The sequence below is a fragment of the Artemia sp. Qi Xiang Cuo genome, chromosome 8 (assembly GCF_049724085.1).
Source record: "Artemia sp. Qi Xiang Cuo chromosome 8, ASM4972408v1, whole genome shotgun sequence".
Classification (NCBI taxonomy): domain Eukaryota; kingdom Metazoa; phylum Arthropoda; class Branchiopoda; order Anostraca; family Artemiidae; genus Artemia; species Artemia sp. Qi Xiang Cuo.
Window position 1 is genome coordinate 78,283,913 of NC_142801.1, and position 19,717 is coordinate 78,303,629.

Genomic DNA, 19,717 nt, shown 5'->3' on the forward strand with positions numbered 1-19,717 from the left:
GGGGGGGGGCAGGCCACGGTTGGAGTTGTTTTCATGTGAAAATACCCCCCCCCTCTTCCATGTAAAATTCCCCCCCCCCCTCAAGACAGTTCTTAATTTCTGATCGCGCTTTTCAGACATTTCTTGTTAAAACTTTATTTTCAACTAATTCATCCGGGTTTTCGAAAGCAATTCATGTCTATTGATGCTCGGAAAAATAAAATCCTTTACTGAATCGTAAAGCTCGACTGGTATCTCCACATCAATTTAAAAAAAACCATCAAACCAGCCCATTCTCCTCAACACTGTCAATGTTGGGGAAATGGGGAGCTTGAGGGTCATTGAGCCATTTATAGTCATCGTAAGGTAGCGCATAACCCCTCCAAAAATTAACACCCCGCTCCCATCCATCCAAAAATATTTTATTCAGAGATTTCTTGTTAAAAATTTTTATAATGAATTCTAAATCTTTGGAAACAGCCTCTATTTCTGCCCGTTTAAGTTTTGATGTTGCTCCTTACTTTCAGTTGAAGAAACTTTTTTATAATTTAATTTCTGATCGTGGGGGGCGGGCCAGGGTTGAAGTTGTTTTCATGTAAAAATATCCTTCCCCTCTTCCATGGAAAATTCCCCCCTCAAGACAATTCTTAATTTCTGATCGCGCTTTTCAGACATTTCTTGTTAAAACTTTATTTTCAACTAATTCATCCGGGTTTTCGAAAGCAATTCATGCTTATTGATGCACGGAAAAACAAAATACTTTACTGACTCGTGAAGCTCAAATCTCCCATCAATCTCCCATCAATTAAAAAAAAAAACATCCAACCAGCCCATTCTCCTCAACACTGTCAATGTTGGGGAAATGGGGAGCTTGAGGGTCATTGAGCCATTTATAGTCATCGCAAGGTAGCGCATAATCCCTCCAAAAATTAACACCCCGCTCCCATTCCCTCCAAAAATATTTTATTCAGAGATTTCTTGTTAAAAATTTTTATAATGAATTCTAAATCTTTGGAAACTCCCTCTATTTCTTCCCGTTTAAGTTTTGAGGTTGCTCCTTACTTTCAGTTGAAGGAACTTTTTTATAATTGAATTTCTGATCGCGGGGGCGGGCCAGGGTTGAAGTTGTTTTCACGTAAAAGTACCCTTCCCCTCTTCCATGGAAAATTCCCCTGATCATTGAGCCATTTATAGTCATCGCAAGGTAGCGCATAATCCCTCCAAAAATTAACACCCCGCTCCCATCCCTCCAAAAATATTTTATTCAGAGATTTCTTGTTAAAAATTTTTATAATGAATTCTAAATCTTTGGAAACTCCCTCTATTTCTTCCCGTTTAAGTTTTGATGTTGCTCCTTATTTTCAGTTGAAGGTACTTTTTTATAATTTAATTTCTGATCGCAGGGGGAGGGCTAGGGTTGAAGTTGTTTTCACGTAAAAATACCCTTCCCCTCGTCCATGGAAAATTCCCCTGGTCATTGAGCCATTTATAGTCATCGTAAGGTAGCGCATAATCCCTCCATAAATTAACACCCCGCTCCCATCCCTCCAAAAATATTTTATTCAGAGATTTCTTGTTAAAAATTTTTATAATGAATTCTAAATCTTTGGAAACTGCCTCTATTTCTTCCCGTTTAAGTTTTGATGTTGCTCTTAAAAATTTTTATTTCAAGTAAATCTTTAATAGGATAAAATTTGTGAATCCTACACTCCAAATTGCAAATCTCATTACCCCTTTTAAAATGTCAATCAAACAATTCTTATTGTACTGTCCAAAGATCGGTAGTGTATTATACAGTACACAATCACCTCATCTCCCCCCAAAACACTTTTCAGCCATTTCTAGTTAAAAATTTTTATTTCAAGTAAATCCTTAATAGGATCAAATTCGCGAATCCTACACTCCAATTCGCAAATCTCATTACCCCTTTTAAAATGTCAATCAAACAATTCAGATTGTACTGTCCAAACATCAGTTGTGTATTATACAGTACACAATCACCTCATCTCCCCCAAAACACTTTTCAGTTATTTCTAGTTAAAATTTTTATTTCAAGTAAATCCTTAATAGGATCAAATTCGCGAATCCTACACTCCAATTCGCAAATCTCATTACCCCTTTTTAAATGTCAATCAAACAATTCTGATTGTAGTGTCCAATTTTTTAATAACAAAGCCTACACACATGTACACACTATGCTTTCAAAAAACCCATCTGATTGAAAACATGAAAGGTGCCAAGGAACGTAATCTCGCCGAACACGTCAAACTGTTCCCAAGGCAGATTAGCCTTTTAAAATGTTCACGTGTCTAAATGCATGGGTTTTCCTTGCGCAATTCCAATGTATATTTTCATGTATATTTAGAATCAATTCAATGTATTTTTTCATGTATATCTCGGATCAACAGCAATTCCAATGTATATTTTCATGTATATCTCGGATCAACAGCAATTCCAATGTATATTTTCATGTATATCTCGGATCAACAGCAATTCCAATGTATATTTTCATGTATATCTCGTAGTGCCTACTAGGTAACTACTTGCTCCCACCGTCTTTACTAATAATAATACCAAGGTAAATGAAGCTGTCCACCTGATCAATCTTTTCGTTACCCAACGTCACCCTTTCATCTTCACTTATTCTTAGCCTTAGTGACTTAATCTTCTTTACATTTATTTTCAAGCCTATTCTAGCACCTTGAACTCACAAAACCTCTAAAAGTTCATTCATTTTGCTAAAACTTTCATCTAGGATGCTTAAATCATCAGCATAACCTAAGTGCAGGAGATTTTTTCTCCCCATTTGATTCTCTGGTCTCCCATTGCCTTTTCTGGGCTTCTTAAGACAAAATCCATTAAAATGATCCATATAAAGGGGGATATAACACAGCGTGATTTAATATGAAACCAGCTGCTAACCTCATTTCCTACCTTAACCGAAGCAGTGTTATTTTCGTACATAGCACTAATCACTTTAATTTGTCTGGTATACCATACAAGGATAAGACCTTTACTAAAGCTCTTCTATCAACAGAATCATAGGCTTGCTCATAAGCTATAAAATTGAGGACCAAAGGTTTTTGATAACTCAGGCACTTCTCAATTATTAACCTAGGAGTGAAAATTTGGTCGACACACCCTCTACCTTTTCTTAAACCGCGCTGTTCTTCTCTTAAAAATTTGTCTACAGCATCTCTCAGTCTAAAAAGTATCATATTACTAATTAATTTGCTACCTACAGAGACCAGACTAATGTCTTTATAATTACCACACTCAATCTTATCACCTTTCTTATACAGTGGTTTAACTAATGTTTTCCTAAAATCGAAAGATAAATTCACCTTTTATGCATATTCATAATCTTCAGTAACTTATTTTTAATCTCAGAGCCACCATATTTAAGAAAGTCATTTACCACACTATCAGCACCCGGAGCCTTATTACTTTTTAATCCTTTTAGTACTATTGCTAATTCTTCCTCACAAAACAAATCTTCCTTTACATCTAAGGTATCAGAAACTATTTTTAATTTTCCTCTATATCTTTTCCTGCAACTTTATCTCGGTTTAGTATATTTTCAAAAACAATCAATCAATATATTTATTGCCCCAAAAAACATACAAGGGTTCAATATGGAGTAGATAAGAAGCCAAAAGAAACAGAACAAAGAAGAATACACTCACAAAGAAAACGATACCACTAAGAATAGTTTCAATTATTTCTAATAACACATAGCAGGATGGAGGCTATTTGTCCTATCAAGCCTAAAAAAATATTGACCGCGACGCTGCTCAGCCATTGTTAGTGGCTCAGTTAACCCACAGGCTGACACTAGTCTTTTGTTTCTAGCCTATAGGGATATACACAAGAGAAATTCGCGAAACAAAAATATACGGTTGTAGTAGTCTTCTTATCGGTGGCCATAAACATATTCCGAAATGGAGTCAATGCGAGGACATGAGGCATTGCAAAAGAGTTGTAGACACGGGTGAGAATACGGCTGCTGTAGCAAGCTTTTCAGCAAACTAGCATAACAAACGCTTTTCTAAGTTTCTCACTTAGATGAGAGATAAGGAGAGCCTTTGTCGTTTTTTAAACTATCTCCTATCGAGAGACCGAGATACTTAATACAAGCAGATACCTGAACACTCTGATTCCCAGACTGTACGCATCCAACATCACCGACAGATTTGCCAAAAGCAAGGACCTTACTCTTCAAAGCACTTTTCTTTGGAAGCCAAGTTCTTGTAATCAGTTGGTAAATAGCAGCAATATACTATCAGATTTACCACTTTTATACCAATGAAACACTCATTTTCAACAAATACTGATGCCAAAAGATGAGAACTGATTAGTATCACCAGTCCACCGGTAGGTCTTCCTCTACCCGAATGCTTAGCTGGCACCATGAATAGGCGAATTTTGTCAAGAAAATGTTCTTGTAGACACAAAACGTCATTGCAAGACACCGAGCTTTCAATCAGTGGGAGTTTATTGACTATACCGCCATTCATATTCCACAAAGACACTTTTAGTTTAGCGTTGGTCATGGCTTCATCATAAGCTTTCTGGCTTTGGGAAACTTAGCACTGTAGCATGGATGGTATGTCTGCTTACAGAGAGCACATTTCAGTGCAGCGTGCATATTATTTGCATGATTGCCACTGCAACGGGAAGAGCGAATAACGTTTTTACAGTCCTTAGCACCGTGACCATACTCTTGGCACTGAAAACACCTCATCGGCAAATACCGATATGTGTCTATTCGGAAGTGCTGATAACCCACAATTTTAGGGTTGTTCAGTGCTGCTTGTAAATCATCCTTATTTTCAAACACAAACTTGTATGAGCGAGTTTGTCGATACTCTCGGCTTTTGTGCAATTCCTGATCATTGAACATAACGTTCAGCAGGACCTCATTGGGAACATGTCTTATAATACCACAATGAGCAGGGGTCTTCAGCCAAGCATCACTGTCTGTAACACTATTTAGCGCTTCAGCAAGAGACAGCTGCATCTTTATCATCATCTATCACGCGCCACTCTTTGCTAAGAGGCCGCAGGTTCACTATATGGTTGCAGCAATCACCAGCAAGGCCTTCAAGATACTCCTTGCAAATTTCGGGCTTTTTGAGTCTTTTTGGAGGTTGTTTGAGAATCACAGAGTAAGAAAGTTTGGCTGTATCCAGAAGGTTTATCACATTTGCACCTGCAGTTACACTAGCCTTATTTTGTGCTGATCTGAATAAGTTTAGGTGGTCAATAAGATCAACCACAGTAGAATGAAGCTCAATGACTTTGGGAGTTAGTGTGGCTGTAACCTCCCCTGAGAGTATGGGTACTTTGCCAGGTTCATAGATAACAAACTTGGAGAGGACTACTTTCTTCTCGTCACAGGTCCGGATGGCTCTTATCAGATCAGAAACCATGTCCGGGGCTTAACACAATCTGTAGAATGAGAAGACATAGTGGCTAACTGCCATAATTAATCCTTTGCCTTAGTTAGCATATCAGCTTTGAAATACTGCACTGCCTTTGCCACTATTTCATCATAATTATTACCTGCTTTGATTGCCTGGAAGACAAAGTTCAAAATGGGGCTATACACCAAGTCTGGCTTCACACTACTTATATTCCTTTCTGAATGAAATAGTTTCTGACACAGCAAGCAAACTCAGTGGGCAGTTCAATTCAGACACAAAATCGCAGAGTAATAGTCCAATCACGGTGGCCAGAGGTGGAGCAAATAGTCATCAAAGAATACTGAAATCACCCAGGAACAAGGGAAGGGTGAGGACCCTCTCACCTGTTCCCTGCAATTTGCAGGTAACTGAATACTGGCAGGAACAAAACAGCACTTCCAGGGCTCCTTCCCCTCTTCTGCTTGTTCCCAGTAAATAATCAGTACCTTAATAATATGGGAACAAAAATGGCGCTATATGAAATTGGCAATATAGATGGTAGGCCAGTCAACTGAGAATAAAGATGGCGTTGGTGTATCCAGAGAGAAAGACATAATCTAGGAATTGGAGATCACTCATTTACTACTTAACTATAAATCTATCATTAGAGGGTAGAAATCAATATAAAATATCCTCAAAGTATTGCAATACTTTATCCTGTTAACAGCAAAAAAAAAAACTCAGCCACAATAACTCTGGAAATACTATAGATGGTATGTTCTGCCCATCTCTCTAACTCAAAATGTTCTGTTCATCTCTCTTTAACTCTTTCTTTATCACTAATTGTGACCCGTTTCAATCTCTAGCTGGGACAAGTCCAGATTGACTACTCCCTCTCAATTTATTAACATGCAAGAACATTATTTTACTATTAGGCCGTCTGGCTGTATCGTCCAAATCTTCAGCAATTTTATTCGTGGCCTCCTCTTTAAACCTCCTTAGTTCATATTTTAATGCTTTCTCTACTTTTTTTACATTCCTTTTGTTTTCATACGATCCAACACTCAGATAATTCTTGTATAAGCCCCTTCTCCTCTCTATTAAACATAAAGCCTTTTCACTAATATTCCTAGCTGTGTGAATAGGCAACTGTAAGAGTCTCTAAAAACTAGCATTTTAGAAAATGATATTAGGAGAGAAAAACTTCAAAGAATCTATTCAAATACTAAATTATACCCCCCAACAAAGGTCAAAAGGTATCGAAAGGTTTTCTTGACAAAGGTCAAGAAGATTACAGCCTATAAAACACAAGTTGTACCTGATCTTTTCCTTGGAATAGTGGCAGCATGTCAGTCTGATCTAGGAGAGTTCCCTAATAACCTCTTAGGGCCCCAGCAGAACACTTTAGGAGCAGCATATTTTAACAGTGGCTAGCACAAACCTCTCCAAAGAACCAATTTAACCAAGTTCAAGTTCCAAACCAAATAGTCAAGTAAGAAATAATTGCAAAAGTAATTCGTGAATACCCACAGAACTAATCTTGAAAAGTATTATTCAAATTCTGATTCTCTGTGATGAATCTTGATTCAGTATTAGTCAAAAAAGCATTATTGGAAATTCATAAAGTTCCATTTACCTAAAAATACCAACCATAGGATCTGGATTAAAAAATCTCACTTGAGCCTTTTCAATAAACATCCACACAAGAACCTTGAGCCTTTGATTGCCCATTGTTAATTTGAGATAGGTTTTTATCAGGATTAGATAAGCAAAGAGTCTCTCAAAGCTAGCAGTATATGAGACAGAGTAAAGACAATTGGCATTTTTTTTTTTTTTAGAATATACTAATTTATTTTTATTTCAGGCAGCCATGAAGATCATGAACATTGTTTGGTTTATTGGGCAAAAGGGTAAGGAACGTTCCCACAATATCTTTTTGTGACTTTAACAGGGCAATATCAATGCAAGCTTTCTTATAATATACTAATATACTGTCTGACTGCCAAGTAACAAGATATTGGGTGAACCTCCATCTAGTGCCGAGACTGACTCCAACAATGGAGTCAGTTAGGTAAATGATTCCATTTACCCAAAAATACCTACCATAGGATCTGGATCAAAAAATCTCACTTGAGCCTTTTCAATAAACATCCACACAAGAACCCTGAGCCTTTGATTGCCCATTGTTGATTTGAGATAGGTTTTTATCAGAATTAGATAAACAAAGAGTTTCTCCAAGCTAGCAGTATATGAGAGGCAGAGCAAAGACAATTGGCATTTTTTTTTTTTAGAATAAACTAATTGATTTTTATTTCAGACAGCCATGAAGTTCATGAACATTGTTTGGTTTATTGCACAAAAGGGTAAGGAACCTTCCCACAATATCTGTTTGTGGCTTTAACAGGGCAATATCAATGCAAGCTTTCTTATAATATGCTAATATACTGTCTGACTGTCAGGTAACAAAAAATTGGGTGAACCTCCATCTAGTGCAGAGACTGGCTCCAACAATAGGAAAATCATGATCACAGTTTTCAAACTTTGAGCACAGTCTGTCTATCACAAGAAGATGATCAAGTTGCAAATAATTTTGAGTAGTTTCTTTCACTCAAGCAACATTGAATTAGTCCAAAGTTTAAATAGTTAAAAATCATGAAAGAAGGAAGCTAATTACTTTGTATATCTATTTATAATTTTATTTTGTGTGGCTTCTATAAGACTGATAGCTCTAAGACAAACAAAAACTAAGTTTGTTGCCTGCAGCTGCTCAGAGATTTGTGGCACAAATGTGTTTTTCTGCTATATGTAAAAATAACTTTGACAGTCTGAAATCTGGTTGCAAGTCCATGAACTTTAGCTGTAAATTTTATGTCACTAGATGTTTTGGTAATTAATAAAACAGCTGAAATGCAGTCACAACTATTCAGGATTCTGCTCAATGATTTATTCTAGTATGCCCATCTTGTGGTAGATGATTTCTCCAGCTGAAGTAGAGCTATGACAGAGACTTTCTTAGCATTAACATGAAGTTTTTATCCCATGTTGCAATTTTTGATAAAATAATAAAGCTCTTGAAGACTGAAGAAAAGAAACCATTCATCTTAGGTTATGACTGCAATCACACACCACAAGGTCTATAGACATGGTAGTAAATGTACCCTGCATGAGGCAAAACATTATTAAAGAAGGCTTGTGTCTGAATAGTGACTGCTCTTGACAGTAACTCCATCATAGCATTTTACAACACAGTATCATCAGCAGAACCTGTTTTCTACACTTGATAGTCAATAAGCCTTGACAGGTTTCCTGCATCAAGTTTCTCCATGTGAAAGCAGCCAAGATAGATTTGCTCCACTTTCCCAATCTAAAAGTATCTAATCAGAACTGCATGCTGTACCTTTTATATGTTTCTCTGGTTGTATCAGCTACATAGCAGTGAATTTTGGGTAATTCTCAACACCAGGGGATGATACAGCTTCTTGTATTGCTTCTAATTTGGCTTCTGGCACTTACGTAAAATCTTTGGGGTGCCCTTTTTCAAACTTAAGTGATAGGATTCCTTTTAGCTGAGACCCAACACAGTTGGGGCTCATGTATACAATATTTTAATAGCGTTCATTTTTGTGTAAAGGTGCAGATCAGAGGACTGTTTGATGGAAGCTTTAAAAGATTCTGAAAACTACTTTAAAGCAATCATAAAAACTTACATATCTCATTCCAAAATGCACATTGCTCCACCTTATTGTTATTGGAAGTCTGGTAAATGCAGCCAACACTATTTATTGCTATTAAATTTTACAATACTGCTATTATCTTTCTTCTTGCCACTTGTGCAGTCTAACCAAATGTGAAACCATAAAAATTGCTGTTTGCTACTTTAAAATACAATAGGAAAGTTGGTCGTTGGCTATATTCATCCATCAGAGAATAGGGGTAAAGTGAGACAATGTGCCATTAGGAATGAAATAAGTAACCATTTATGGTTGTTTTAGAGACTTTCCTGAAATTTTAAGGTTTCCCTTAAGAGTCCCCTAATATGTACCTTTAACTGCTAGTACATAGACCTATAGCATTATTTTTAAAGTTAAAATCAATATAAATATTGATCACTGATTTGAGGCCCTCTTACAATCAAGAAGGGAGCTAAAGTCACAACCAACCCCCCTTTCCTAAGTGACATTGCTGCCTTTAAATAAAATATTTTTTCCTTAATTTTGGTCTGAGGCTGTTTTCACTAGAAAACCTAAATTCAGTAGAATAGGTATATTTTAAAGCCAGATTAGGATACTTTTTTTATTTAAATCTCAATTTAGTAAAGTTATATAGTTAAAATACTTTGCTTTGGTTTTGTGTGAGTGGTAGACTTGTTTCTGAAAGTTTTGTGGTAACGTTCTAGAGTTATAGGTCTTATAAAGGAAACATTAAGAAAAATAACAGTACAATAAGATTCCTTAAGAATACTCTTCAAATTTAATATATACTACTCTAATTATGCACCTTATCTGCACTAATGATTCAAAGAATAACCCTATTAAGCATACTTCTCTGTTGTTTTCCATCTCTTGATTGATTGCATTTCTTTGTTAACAGGTAGCTGTATTGTTGACCTATGCATTATAATAGGCTACTAATGGTAATTTATTTGTTCCTCTTGTAAGAAACAAGAAAAATGACCATTAAAGAAGTAAATTAGAGAAATAGAAAAGAATTCTTCTTCACAAGAAATAAAAATGTTAACTGACATCAAAATGTTAAGAGAGTTCACTTCTGGCAATAAATGACATAAGAGGCACCAATGCCAATAGACATAACTACGAAACAATATTGTAACATATGCAAATTACTTTAGATTAGTATTATACTACCTGCACCATCCCCAATAATCATAAAAAAAAGACAGGACATAACATTTTGCAATTTTAATGGTTTTACTAAGAAAATAATAGGACTCAAACCAAACCTTGTTTTACAACATGACAAACAGGAATACAGATAACCTACTGATCTGACACCCAGATCTTACATCAATAGTTGCTCCATGGTACTAATTCTATAAACATGCACAAATAAAAGGGTGTGCTCTGTTTCTTAAAAGAGACACAATGGCAAGAGAATACAAAACTGAGTTGAAAGCTTTAGCAATGTCAATTGCACAAATGTAAATGTTTTTATTTGACTGTTTGTGACAATCAAGGATATAATAGCTATGAAAGTTGTACAACTTTCATGTAATGAATGTGATGCCCTTCTTGCAAGGTATTTGGTGTATACAATTGAATGATAAAAGCTTGAAGTAGAATTGCCCAATGTTTGATTAATTTGTGAGTTCTCTGATGCAGATATTCTGGTGGTAAATCATCAGCTCCTGGTTATTTTCTACTCTTTCATAAATAAATGTTAGCCTCAATGGCTGGCAGGGTAAAGGTGGCAAAATTATAGGTGTGATCAACACTAAAAAATGGTTTTGAAGCATTAAATAGAATATGGTACTAGTTCAAGTGCAAGAGGAACACCAGAGAATAACAGGGAAAAATATAATTTCCAAGATGCCAAATCAACAGGGAAAGGTTGTGATGATTGTAGAGAAATAGTCTTGGAAATAGGTATCCAAGGAAAGTGAAGATTGTGCCAAATAACTCAAGACAGATCAGAAATTTTGCTTATATATCCAATAACATAAAGCCTTCTTACAGTTGGCTTTTGTAGATTTAATGATACAAAATGGAAATCCTGCTTTAGGACAATCACAATCATCTCAATTCATAACCAAAAACTATGATATGGCTTGTTGGATACCAGTATCTTCCCTTTGCCCTTTCTTTCAACTGCCAATTCTTAATCTGGCAGAAGGCAATGAAGCAGATATGGCAAATTTTAGCAAGTGAATGTTTTTTCACCTTAAATTACAATGATCAGCAAGATCAGGTGGTGTTGAACCTCCTGTAGATTTGCTGGAAGTGTGAACCCCATCAAAGTTGGGTAACATGTTCCCAAGTTAGCTTCTATTCCAAATTTGTCCAGTCCTAATTGACACCCTTCTTGAATGATTCAACACTCTTGGATTAAACAGGGGATCTGAGAACCTATTCCATACCGTACTGGCAGAGGGTAAACAATGAAGAAGTTTTGATGTGCATGTTGTTGGCTTCTGGGGACCTGTATTTCCACAAAAGTATTGAGTGTATTTCAACAATTTAAATCTTACTGTTGCATTTTCTAGTTGATGATGGGAAGGGTGCTTTAATCTTAGACAGAAATAGAATCCAAAGTGCTTTTGATAAGGGGTAAATCAATATAATCCCATTGTTTCTTTGTGAACCCTACTGGGGTTCTTGTATAGATTGATGAAAGAATAAATCTATACAAACCTACTGATTTTTGTGAATGCTCAACAGAAAATCATTAGAAACCTGAATATGGTAGTAATGTTGTGAAATTCCAATCCACATAAGAAGTACAGCCAGAATTATGAATGCATGAAAGTAGTTCAGACTTTAGCAACTTGAAAAAGCCATTTGATAGGGATGATAAAAATGTTGCTGAATCATCTTTAAGATCAATGTTAAGGTCGCCACAAATCAGCAGTGGTTTACTTGACTTCCTAATTTTATACTGTGTTTTACAAGGAGTTGCACTTACTCAGGTGTAATTTTCAGTAGAAGCATCATTTTTATAAATTACCAATATATGCAAACATTCTAAGGCAAAACAACCCAAAATACAATGTAATTGTACTTTCTATGGATTGCAGTTGCAAGACCCATTAAGAGTGACCTGGTGTATTTTTATCAGGTTTACATGAGAAATCATGAGGTATTGTAGGCTACAATATAAAATATCATAAACACCAAGGAAATGATCAAAAGGACCTAATTTTTATTTCCCAAGAGTCCATTGGGTAATTGAATGGTACACTCTTCTGTTATTATAGTGTTTTCTTTAGAAGAGCTACAACTCTAGAATATTAACAGATTTGCTCTAATACCAAATTTTCAAGTTTATCAAAGGCCAGTGTTCCTTCAGGGTGGGGGGTGATGATGGAGGTAGATCCTTCAAATGTTTTCCTATGGCATAGTCTAGGCAGTAGAAACATTATGAAAGTAATATTCACTTAACCCTACTACTTCATGAGATAGAAACTGATGCTATCAACATGAGCACCATCAATTCTTCTCTGTACATGCCATCCCTTACTGGAACAGCCTCTCCACAAGCCACCATCCAGTCCCAAACCATAGATGCATTCAAGAAAGTAGTTGACCAGGACTGGGCCAATGCAGAGTGTAGGCTAACCTGGGATGCCAAACCATAGTCATATCACACCACCAGCAAGGTGGTGATGGATTTAAAGTAAAACTTGTCAAAAGTTGAAAAACAATTTGAAAAAAAACCTAAAAAAACGGCAAGCTTTTGAATATAGCCTGAAGTAAAATACCTAGTAATTGGACAGCAAATCACCACCTTGACAGTTATGTCATAGTAAAATGTCTATTATACCAGCTAGACAGTAGATTAACTTTTTTTTTAAATTTTCTAAATGTTGCTTTAATACTTTAACAGTATACAATGCTAATAATTTAAAATGTATAGTAATACTGGGGAGCAGGGAATCTTCTGAAGGAAATACCTAAATGAAATCAAAATAGCACAATAAGATTCTATATATTACATTTTTTCCAAATATGATAGTTGTTTTTGGCAATATGCCCCGCCCCCCCGAGAATCTCATGTACAGATTAAGTTATACTTTCAAACTAAAAGACAACTTCAAAACAACTAAACTCTTATTTTATAATATACAGCATGTTTATATTAATACAACTGGCATATTCCCTTCCATCACTAATCAAACTTTTAGATCATTTAAAATATTTTTTATCCAATATTCAACAGAATTATTCAGATTAAATTGGATATCTTCAGATATACACAGGAAGTTGTTGTAAGGCACACCAAAACATAGAAATAATAACAAAAAAATGTATTATTAGGGCTATATGGGTCCACTAGGGGGAGGGTAGGGTGCATTGTCAGTAAATATCTAGATGGCATAATAATTTAGCTACAATGAAAGTGAAAACATCATTTGATGCCTTTTTTATGCTCTGTCATAATTCAATAATCACTTCTGGGGCTAATTGCATCTTGAGACCTTAAATCCTGAAGGTATTTTATATGAATAATGAAAGATGTTTTCACTTTCATCCCCTTTTCAGTTTTTGTTGTTTCAATTTGAGGTAATAAGAAAAGATCCTGGTAGATTTCTACTTTAGCTACTTTTGGCTATCTTGGAAAGAGGGTAGGTTATGAAAATGAAACTTTCAGGGATGGGTTTACAGGCTAAAGTATGTCCCAGGATGGTATTTTGAAGTACCTACCTCCACTCCTTCTCTCTCTAGAGGGTCCTGACCTTCGATGACCTTTAAAAATATGTATGTTTTAAAAGTGAAACCTTGCAAAATAGATCTTCTGCTTAAACAAAGTACAACAATATTGATTTCAACTTTGCAACTTTGCTCAATCCCAATTTATAAGGTTTTGAGGATATGCAAATACATTTCCTAAATTTTGAACAAAAATTTATGTGGCTTAAAATTCTACTTAAACAACAGGAATTGGTCAATATATACCAAATCATATTATTGAGTTAGGACTAAAGTGAATACACCATTCGATGCCTTTTTTTATGCTGATTACAAATATAGTAAGCATTTCATTTGGAAATGAATTTCAGCCCCCCCCCCATATATATGCCAACTCAGGGTTAGGTTAGGTATAGCCTATATAGGGGGGGGGGCTGAAATTCATTTCTGATAGAAATGCTTATTATATTCATAGGCTAATCAGCTTAAAAAAAGGCATCAAATGGTGTATTCACTTTATTTGAAACTTAATAATATGATTTGGTATATATTGACCCAGGAATTGCACTTTCAGAACTAAAGCCAGAGAAAAAGAAACTGATAACTAAAAATTAAGGTAAAATGTTGTTTTGTCAAAATTTCAATAGGTATAGACCTCTCATATAGGCAAATTTCAGGACCATCTATAGGGAGGAGTTAAAGTAGGTACTTCAAAATAGGCTACCTTCCCAGGACATACTTTACCCTGTAGACCCATCCCTGGAAGTTTCATTTTCCTAACCTAACCCTTTTCAAAAGATAGCCAAAAGAAGCTTCAGTAGAATTTTAACAAGATCCTGTACCAATCAGGAAACTGTTTTTCTTAGATGTCCAACCTAGGCTCTCTATGTTTTGCTCTTCTGGGCCATAGCCTCAACATTTTTAGTTGCCCCAAACAGGTCTAACCCAGCTTCTAACCGAAACTTTATAAGTAATAGACTATTTTCGATTAATTTTTCTAGACTTAAGTACATAAAATGAAGGGTTGGTTAAATATCCAAAGTATTTACTTTCTCTTTCGGATCTACATTTGTTTTTCCAAATAGTCCCATGTTTTCTTTAGTTCAAAAATTAGCCAGGGTTGCTCAAAGGAAAAGATAATAACTAGGCCATAAAATGCAACTTTTTTAATGTCAAGGCCTTTTTTGCATCAGCCAAATAGCCCGTTTGAGCTCAACCACTGGGTGTAATTGAGCTAAACCAGTCTTTTTGCGTAGAAAAATGACAAACCAGTTTGTCATGAAAAATGTTTTTCGGTGAAATAATTGACTGGTGGAGACCCTGGTTTAGCCAAAATCGCCAATGTATATAAACACAGGGTTTTACTATTTATAACGGTTGGTCGAACTGTTTATAAGAATTTCAATTTCGCCATTGCATACAATTGACTTAAATATACGTAATTAGCCAGCATGATCATATTTAAAGTTTTTTATTCTGTTTGTAATTTAGGTAAAATCCTAATTCACGGACTTTTTGCTATCTTGGAAAGCAGATGAGGGTTTGATTTTAGGATATGAGATCCGTATAAAGAAACAAGCCAAAAAACAATTCTTACTTCATAGTATTCAAAATAATCATAATTAATATATTTTGCACGGGGAGAACCTTTATCTTCGCTTCTATCATTGTTTTACAAATTTGTTTAACCAGTTTCTGAAAAAAATAGCATGGATTAGACAAGCCTTTTCTCCGTTTTCAAATACAAATTAAGCACCATCAGTGCCAACTAATTATTTCTCATATCAAATGTTAATAGAAAAATAATGAGAAATTGGGTTAAGCTAGGTTGGATTATATAGCGGTTGGGCGTTTGTTTGAGCACGTTTTTCAAGACTTAAAGAATAGACACAAAAAATTTAGAAATATGGTAGAAAAAGTAAAAAACAATGAAAGAATTGAAGATAAAGGTTCTTCCCGTGCAAAATGGGCTAACTATGACTGTTCTGCATATTATGAAGCAAGAATTGTTTTCTTACGTGTAGCTTATGTCTTAAGATTACACCAAGTCTTTTTGCAGTAATGCAAAAGTAACAGACAAATGCTTTCACTATCAGAAATACAAAGTAGGGACAAATTACCTTAATTCGCAATTGCTAGCAATAAGAAAAAGTCGTCTGAACGCCGTTCAATTATAATGGTAACTAAACTAGCTAGGTGCATCCCATGTTAGGAGCCATCGTTTCCTGTACCAATCTTTTTCAACTGCAGAATTGAAGGCTTCAACTTTGGAAGACATAACAATATTCTGGCTTAGGGAGTTCCATAGGTTGACTGTGCGATTAAAAAAGAATTGGTTCCGCAGCCTGTTGTTAGCACGTTTTCGATAAATCTTCAAGGGGTGGCCTCTAATACTTTGCAAACTTACTATTTGGGACAATTTGGAGATCACACTCTGGTCACTTAGTAACTTTCATGTCATTAATATATCTCCTCGCCTACGTCTATGTGAGAAATGGTAATTTGAGCTAATGAAAACAGGTAGCATATGCAAAATATTGAAATCACTTTATGCATTTAGTTGCACGTCGCTGTACAAATTCCACAGTTAGTATATCACTTTTATTGACTTGAATAGCAGTACACATCCCAAATTCTAATTTTGGTGTAATCTGGCCCTTCAAGGGCTTGGTGATTACAGCTGGATAAGCCATTTGTATTTCCTCGGGTTTACTTTGTGCTAATAAGCTAGTCTTTCAAATACGGTTCTTAGTTCTTAGGGTGCATTCTACATCAATTGATTATAATTAGTGCTAATAAGAAGTGTGGATTAGTGACGTTTTTCGGTGATTAATTATTTACTTCTGTCCTTAATTTATATACTTAACCAGGTGTACCATCAAATTGGTATTAAACTATAGTCTGAAAGAATTTTTTTTTCAAACTAAACTAAAAAGTAATCTTATGAAAAAACTTTCATTCTATAGTTTACCAGATATTTTCATTAGCTTACTAAGTATGGTATTGACTGCGTCATAAAATATCCATGCAACCATTTCCTCTTTTCTCTATCCTAAAAAACTCCCTTTGCGTCTAAAAGTATTATACCTATCCGTAAGATACACCAGCCTTGCTTATATATCAATAGGAGTTCTTTGAGTATAGTTACTATCAATGTCAAAAAGCTGTTGTATAACTTTGGTATAAACAGGAATTCTGGCCTTCATACCTTCTATATCAGAAAAATTGTCAGCTCAGAAATTTATGAAGCTAAAATTTTCTTTCTCATTATTTCATTTTGGACACTGTTCCAGAATCTCCCTATCTTTTTTTTTAAGCTCATTTTAAAACAAAAATTATTCTTTATACACTGCTTCTTTCCAAATAATTTAAAGCTTTTCTGGGCATCTTCAGTCTTCACTAGGGCTCCTTAAGGCACACAGGGCGCATGAGACTTGGCTTATTCAGGAAAAGTCTAATCCAGCAATCAAAAGTTGTCTTCACTGAAACGGCGCTCGGCCATTTCGCCTAAAAAAGCTATAATGAACACAAGGCTTATTATAAGACGTTTTTTCCAGAATGAAAGACGTTTGTAGAACGGCGAAATAAAACGCAATATTAGAGTGCAACAGATGGCGAAACCGAACGCAGCTATTGTGTTTTGATTTTATGCAACCGAGAAGCTCAGGAAAGTTCGTAGTTTATAGCATAATTTTTCTAAGATGTAAAGCTGAAATTGAAAATGTCACTTGACATCTATTTTATTCTCTTTCATTATTCAATAATCACTTCTAAGGAAAATTATATTTTAAGCCTTTAAAATCTAAGAGGACTTAAAGCCGCCGATAATACCCCAAAGTTTAAAAACATGTTTCTAAAAAAGCTGGCTAACAAGAAAATTGCCTTTTGTAGCTAATTCAGTAAATGCATTTATTATTTTCTTAGTATTAATAGTAAAATTTTATCTTGAAAAAAAATTGCATGAATTTTGTAAAAGAGCCAGAAACCTCCCAAATATGTTTTCAGTTTTAATGTGATGTTATTTTCAAAGGGTTCCAGGCAACGTTGCCACGGGTGACACGTTTGTGCCAATTTTGGCTATTTTTTTTAAAGTGGCACTTTTCGGGAAATGTGACACTTTTTAATAAATATGGCACTCTTTTTTTAATATAAGCACTTTTCTACAAAAAAGAAATTAAAAAAAATTGGGAAGGAAAACTACAAATGTAGAAAAGCATCAATATCCTTTTTTCTTTCATTTTTCCATTGCTCTGTCTTCAGATTCAGAAACGCTCTATTGCTATATTTATGCTCCATGATATTAATTAAAAATTTTGTGCTTCATCACAATAATCATAAATAACAGCCATTTGGGAAACCTGCTGATTAGTCAGCGCGAAAAAAAAGATTGATGTCATTCTAAACATTTGATTTGAAGATTGGTAAACTAACTAAACTAAGTATCTTCTATTTAAAGTGCTAACTTTAGTAATTCAGCGGCAATTTTCGAACCTAAAATGGTCAAAAACCCGTTTTGGAATCGACTTCTCCCTGACACGATCTCTGAAATCATGCATGTCAAGAGGGGGCTGTCGGATGCTGAACAGTGGAATGTCCCCGACGAGCTCATCATCCTTACGAAGAAATAGAAAAAGTCTGATTCAAGTGCTTCATTTGGCAAGTAATTCCTCCTTTTTGTGTATATATATATATATATATATTCTTCTTTATCTATTTTTTTTACTGAAAGAATTATTGGTATAAGTTTTCTAAAAAAAGGCACCTTTTTTAATTTTAATTTTTTTAACTTTTTTTAATTAAAGGCACAAATTTGGTAAATTTGCAGGTGGCACTATAATTTAGCTAGGATGAAAGTGAAAACATCATTTGATGCCTTTTCTTATGCTCTTTCCTAATTGACTAATCGCTTCTGTCGCAAATCGCTCTTGAGTCCTTAAAGGGGCCCCAAAGGTATTTCATTTTTGTACATTATGGGGTGGGAGGATAGGCTAGATTACTTTAGGTTACCCCCCCCGCCCTCCCACTTCGCCCACTTGATTGTGTTTGGTATTATGCATAAACACGCAATATTGGTATAATAATGGGAAAGAGGATCTTGTTTGATATCGGTTGTGTGATTGGTTTTGAACTTACATGGATTGTTCTCTGATTGAAAAGATAAAAAAATGTGTTGCGTGCGTGAGTGTGTGTGTTGGAGAGGGTGGGGGGGGGAGACCAGGAAATGAAGTTTTTTCTTGGTCTGTTATCAGTTTGAAACCTACAACCGTAAGTCCTTTGGCCAATTGGAATCTAGTTTACATAAACAAATATTTAAGAGCACAGTCCCACCCCCAACCAAAAAGAAATGGGTTTGAAAAAGGGTTAAGACACGGGTTTTTCTGATCCGCTCGTAACCTTGATCCTGAAGTCCCCAGACTATGGGAACCCAATGAAGGAAAAAAACATTGGTTCCTACCAAAATGGGTACAAACAAAGGATTAGAGAGAGGACCAATTTTTTTTTATTTATCTGTAAGTTATCTGAAAATTTATATTATGTCTGTAAATCTATTTTCTAAATTAAGCAAAACTCTTGAATTCGCACCAAATTCTACTGAAACAACATGAATTGTATTTTCAAAACTGAAGTCAATTTAAAACTCAATATGTAGGTAAAACATTTTTTGTCAGAATTCAGGTAAGCCAAGATAAGTCTAAAGACTTGTCACGTGTGCAACATTATAAGCTGTAGAAAAAAGAACAGGGTAGACTTAGTATGTTGGCAATGTCTTCTAAAATACTAACTGATATCATTCCTTAAGGCACATCAATAAACAAGGGGTGAGGCAGAAAATTTTACTGGTAAAGCTTATGGAATGGTATTAATAACTATTTTAGAATTTTTAAAAGTCATTTTTGGAATTTGGTTGTCTTTTGTTCTGTTGAGTTGAAATGCAGCTGTAATCCCTTCTCTAAAAAGAAGGTTTTTACT

The 19,717-nt window shown here is 35.2% G+C and overlaps 1 protein-coding gene across 1 annotated transcript in view; it reads right to left on the reverse strand.

Moving 5' to 3' along the window:
- Vps24 (vacuolar protein sorting 24) overlaps positions 1 to 14,898 on the reverse strand; it is an 85,991-nt gene extending 71,093 nt beyond the window's left edge. The window contains exon 1 of the mRNA XM_089093786.1: positions 14,797 to 14,898. Coding sequence (XP_088949912.1) covers positions 14,797 to 14,838 — 42 coding nt within the window. The 5' untranslated portion in view covers positions 14,839 to 14,898. The remainder of the gene's footprint in view (positions 1 to 14,796) is intronic.
- Positions 14,899 to 19,717: the final 4,819 nt, after the last annotated feature.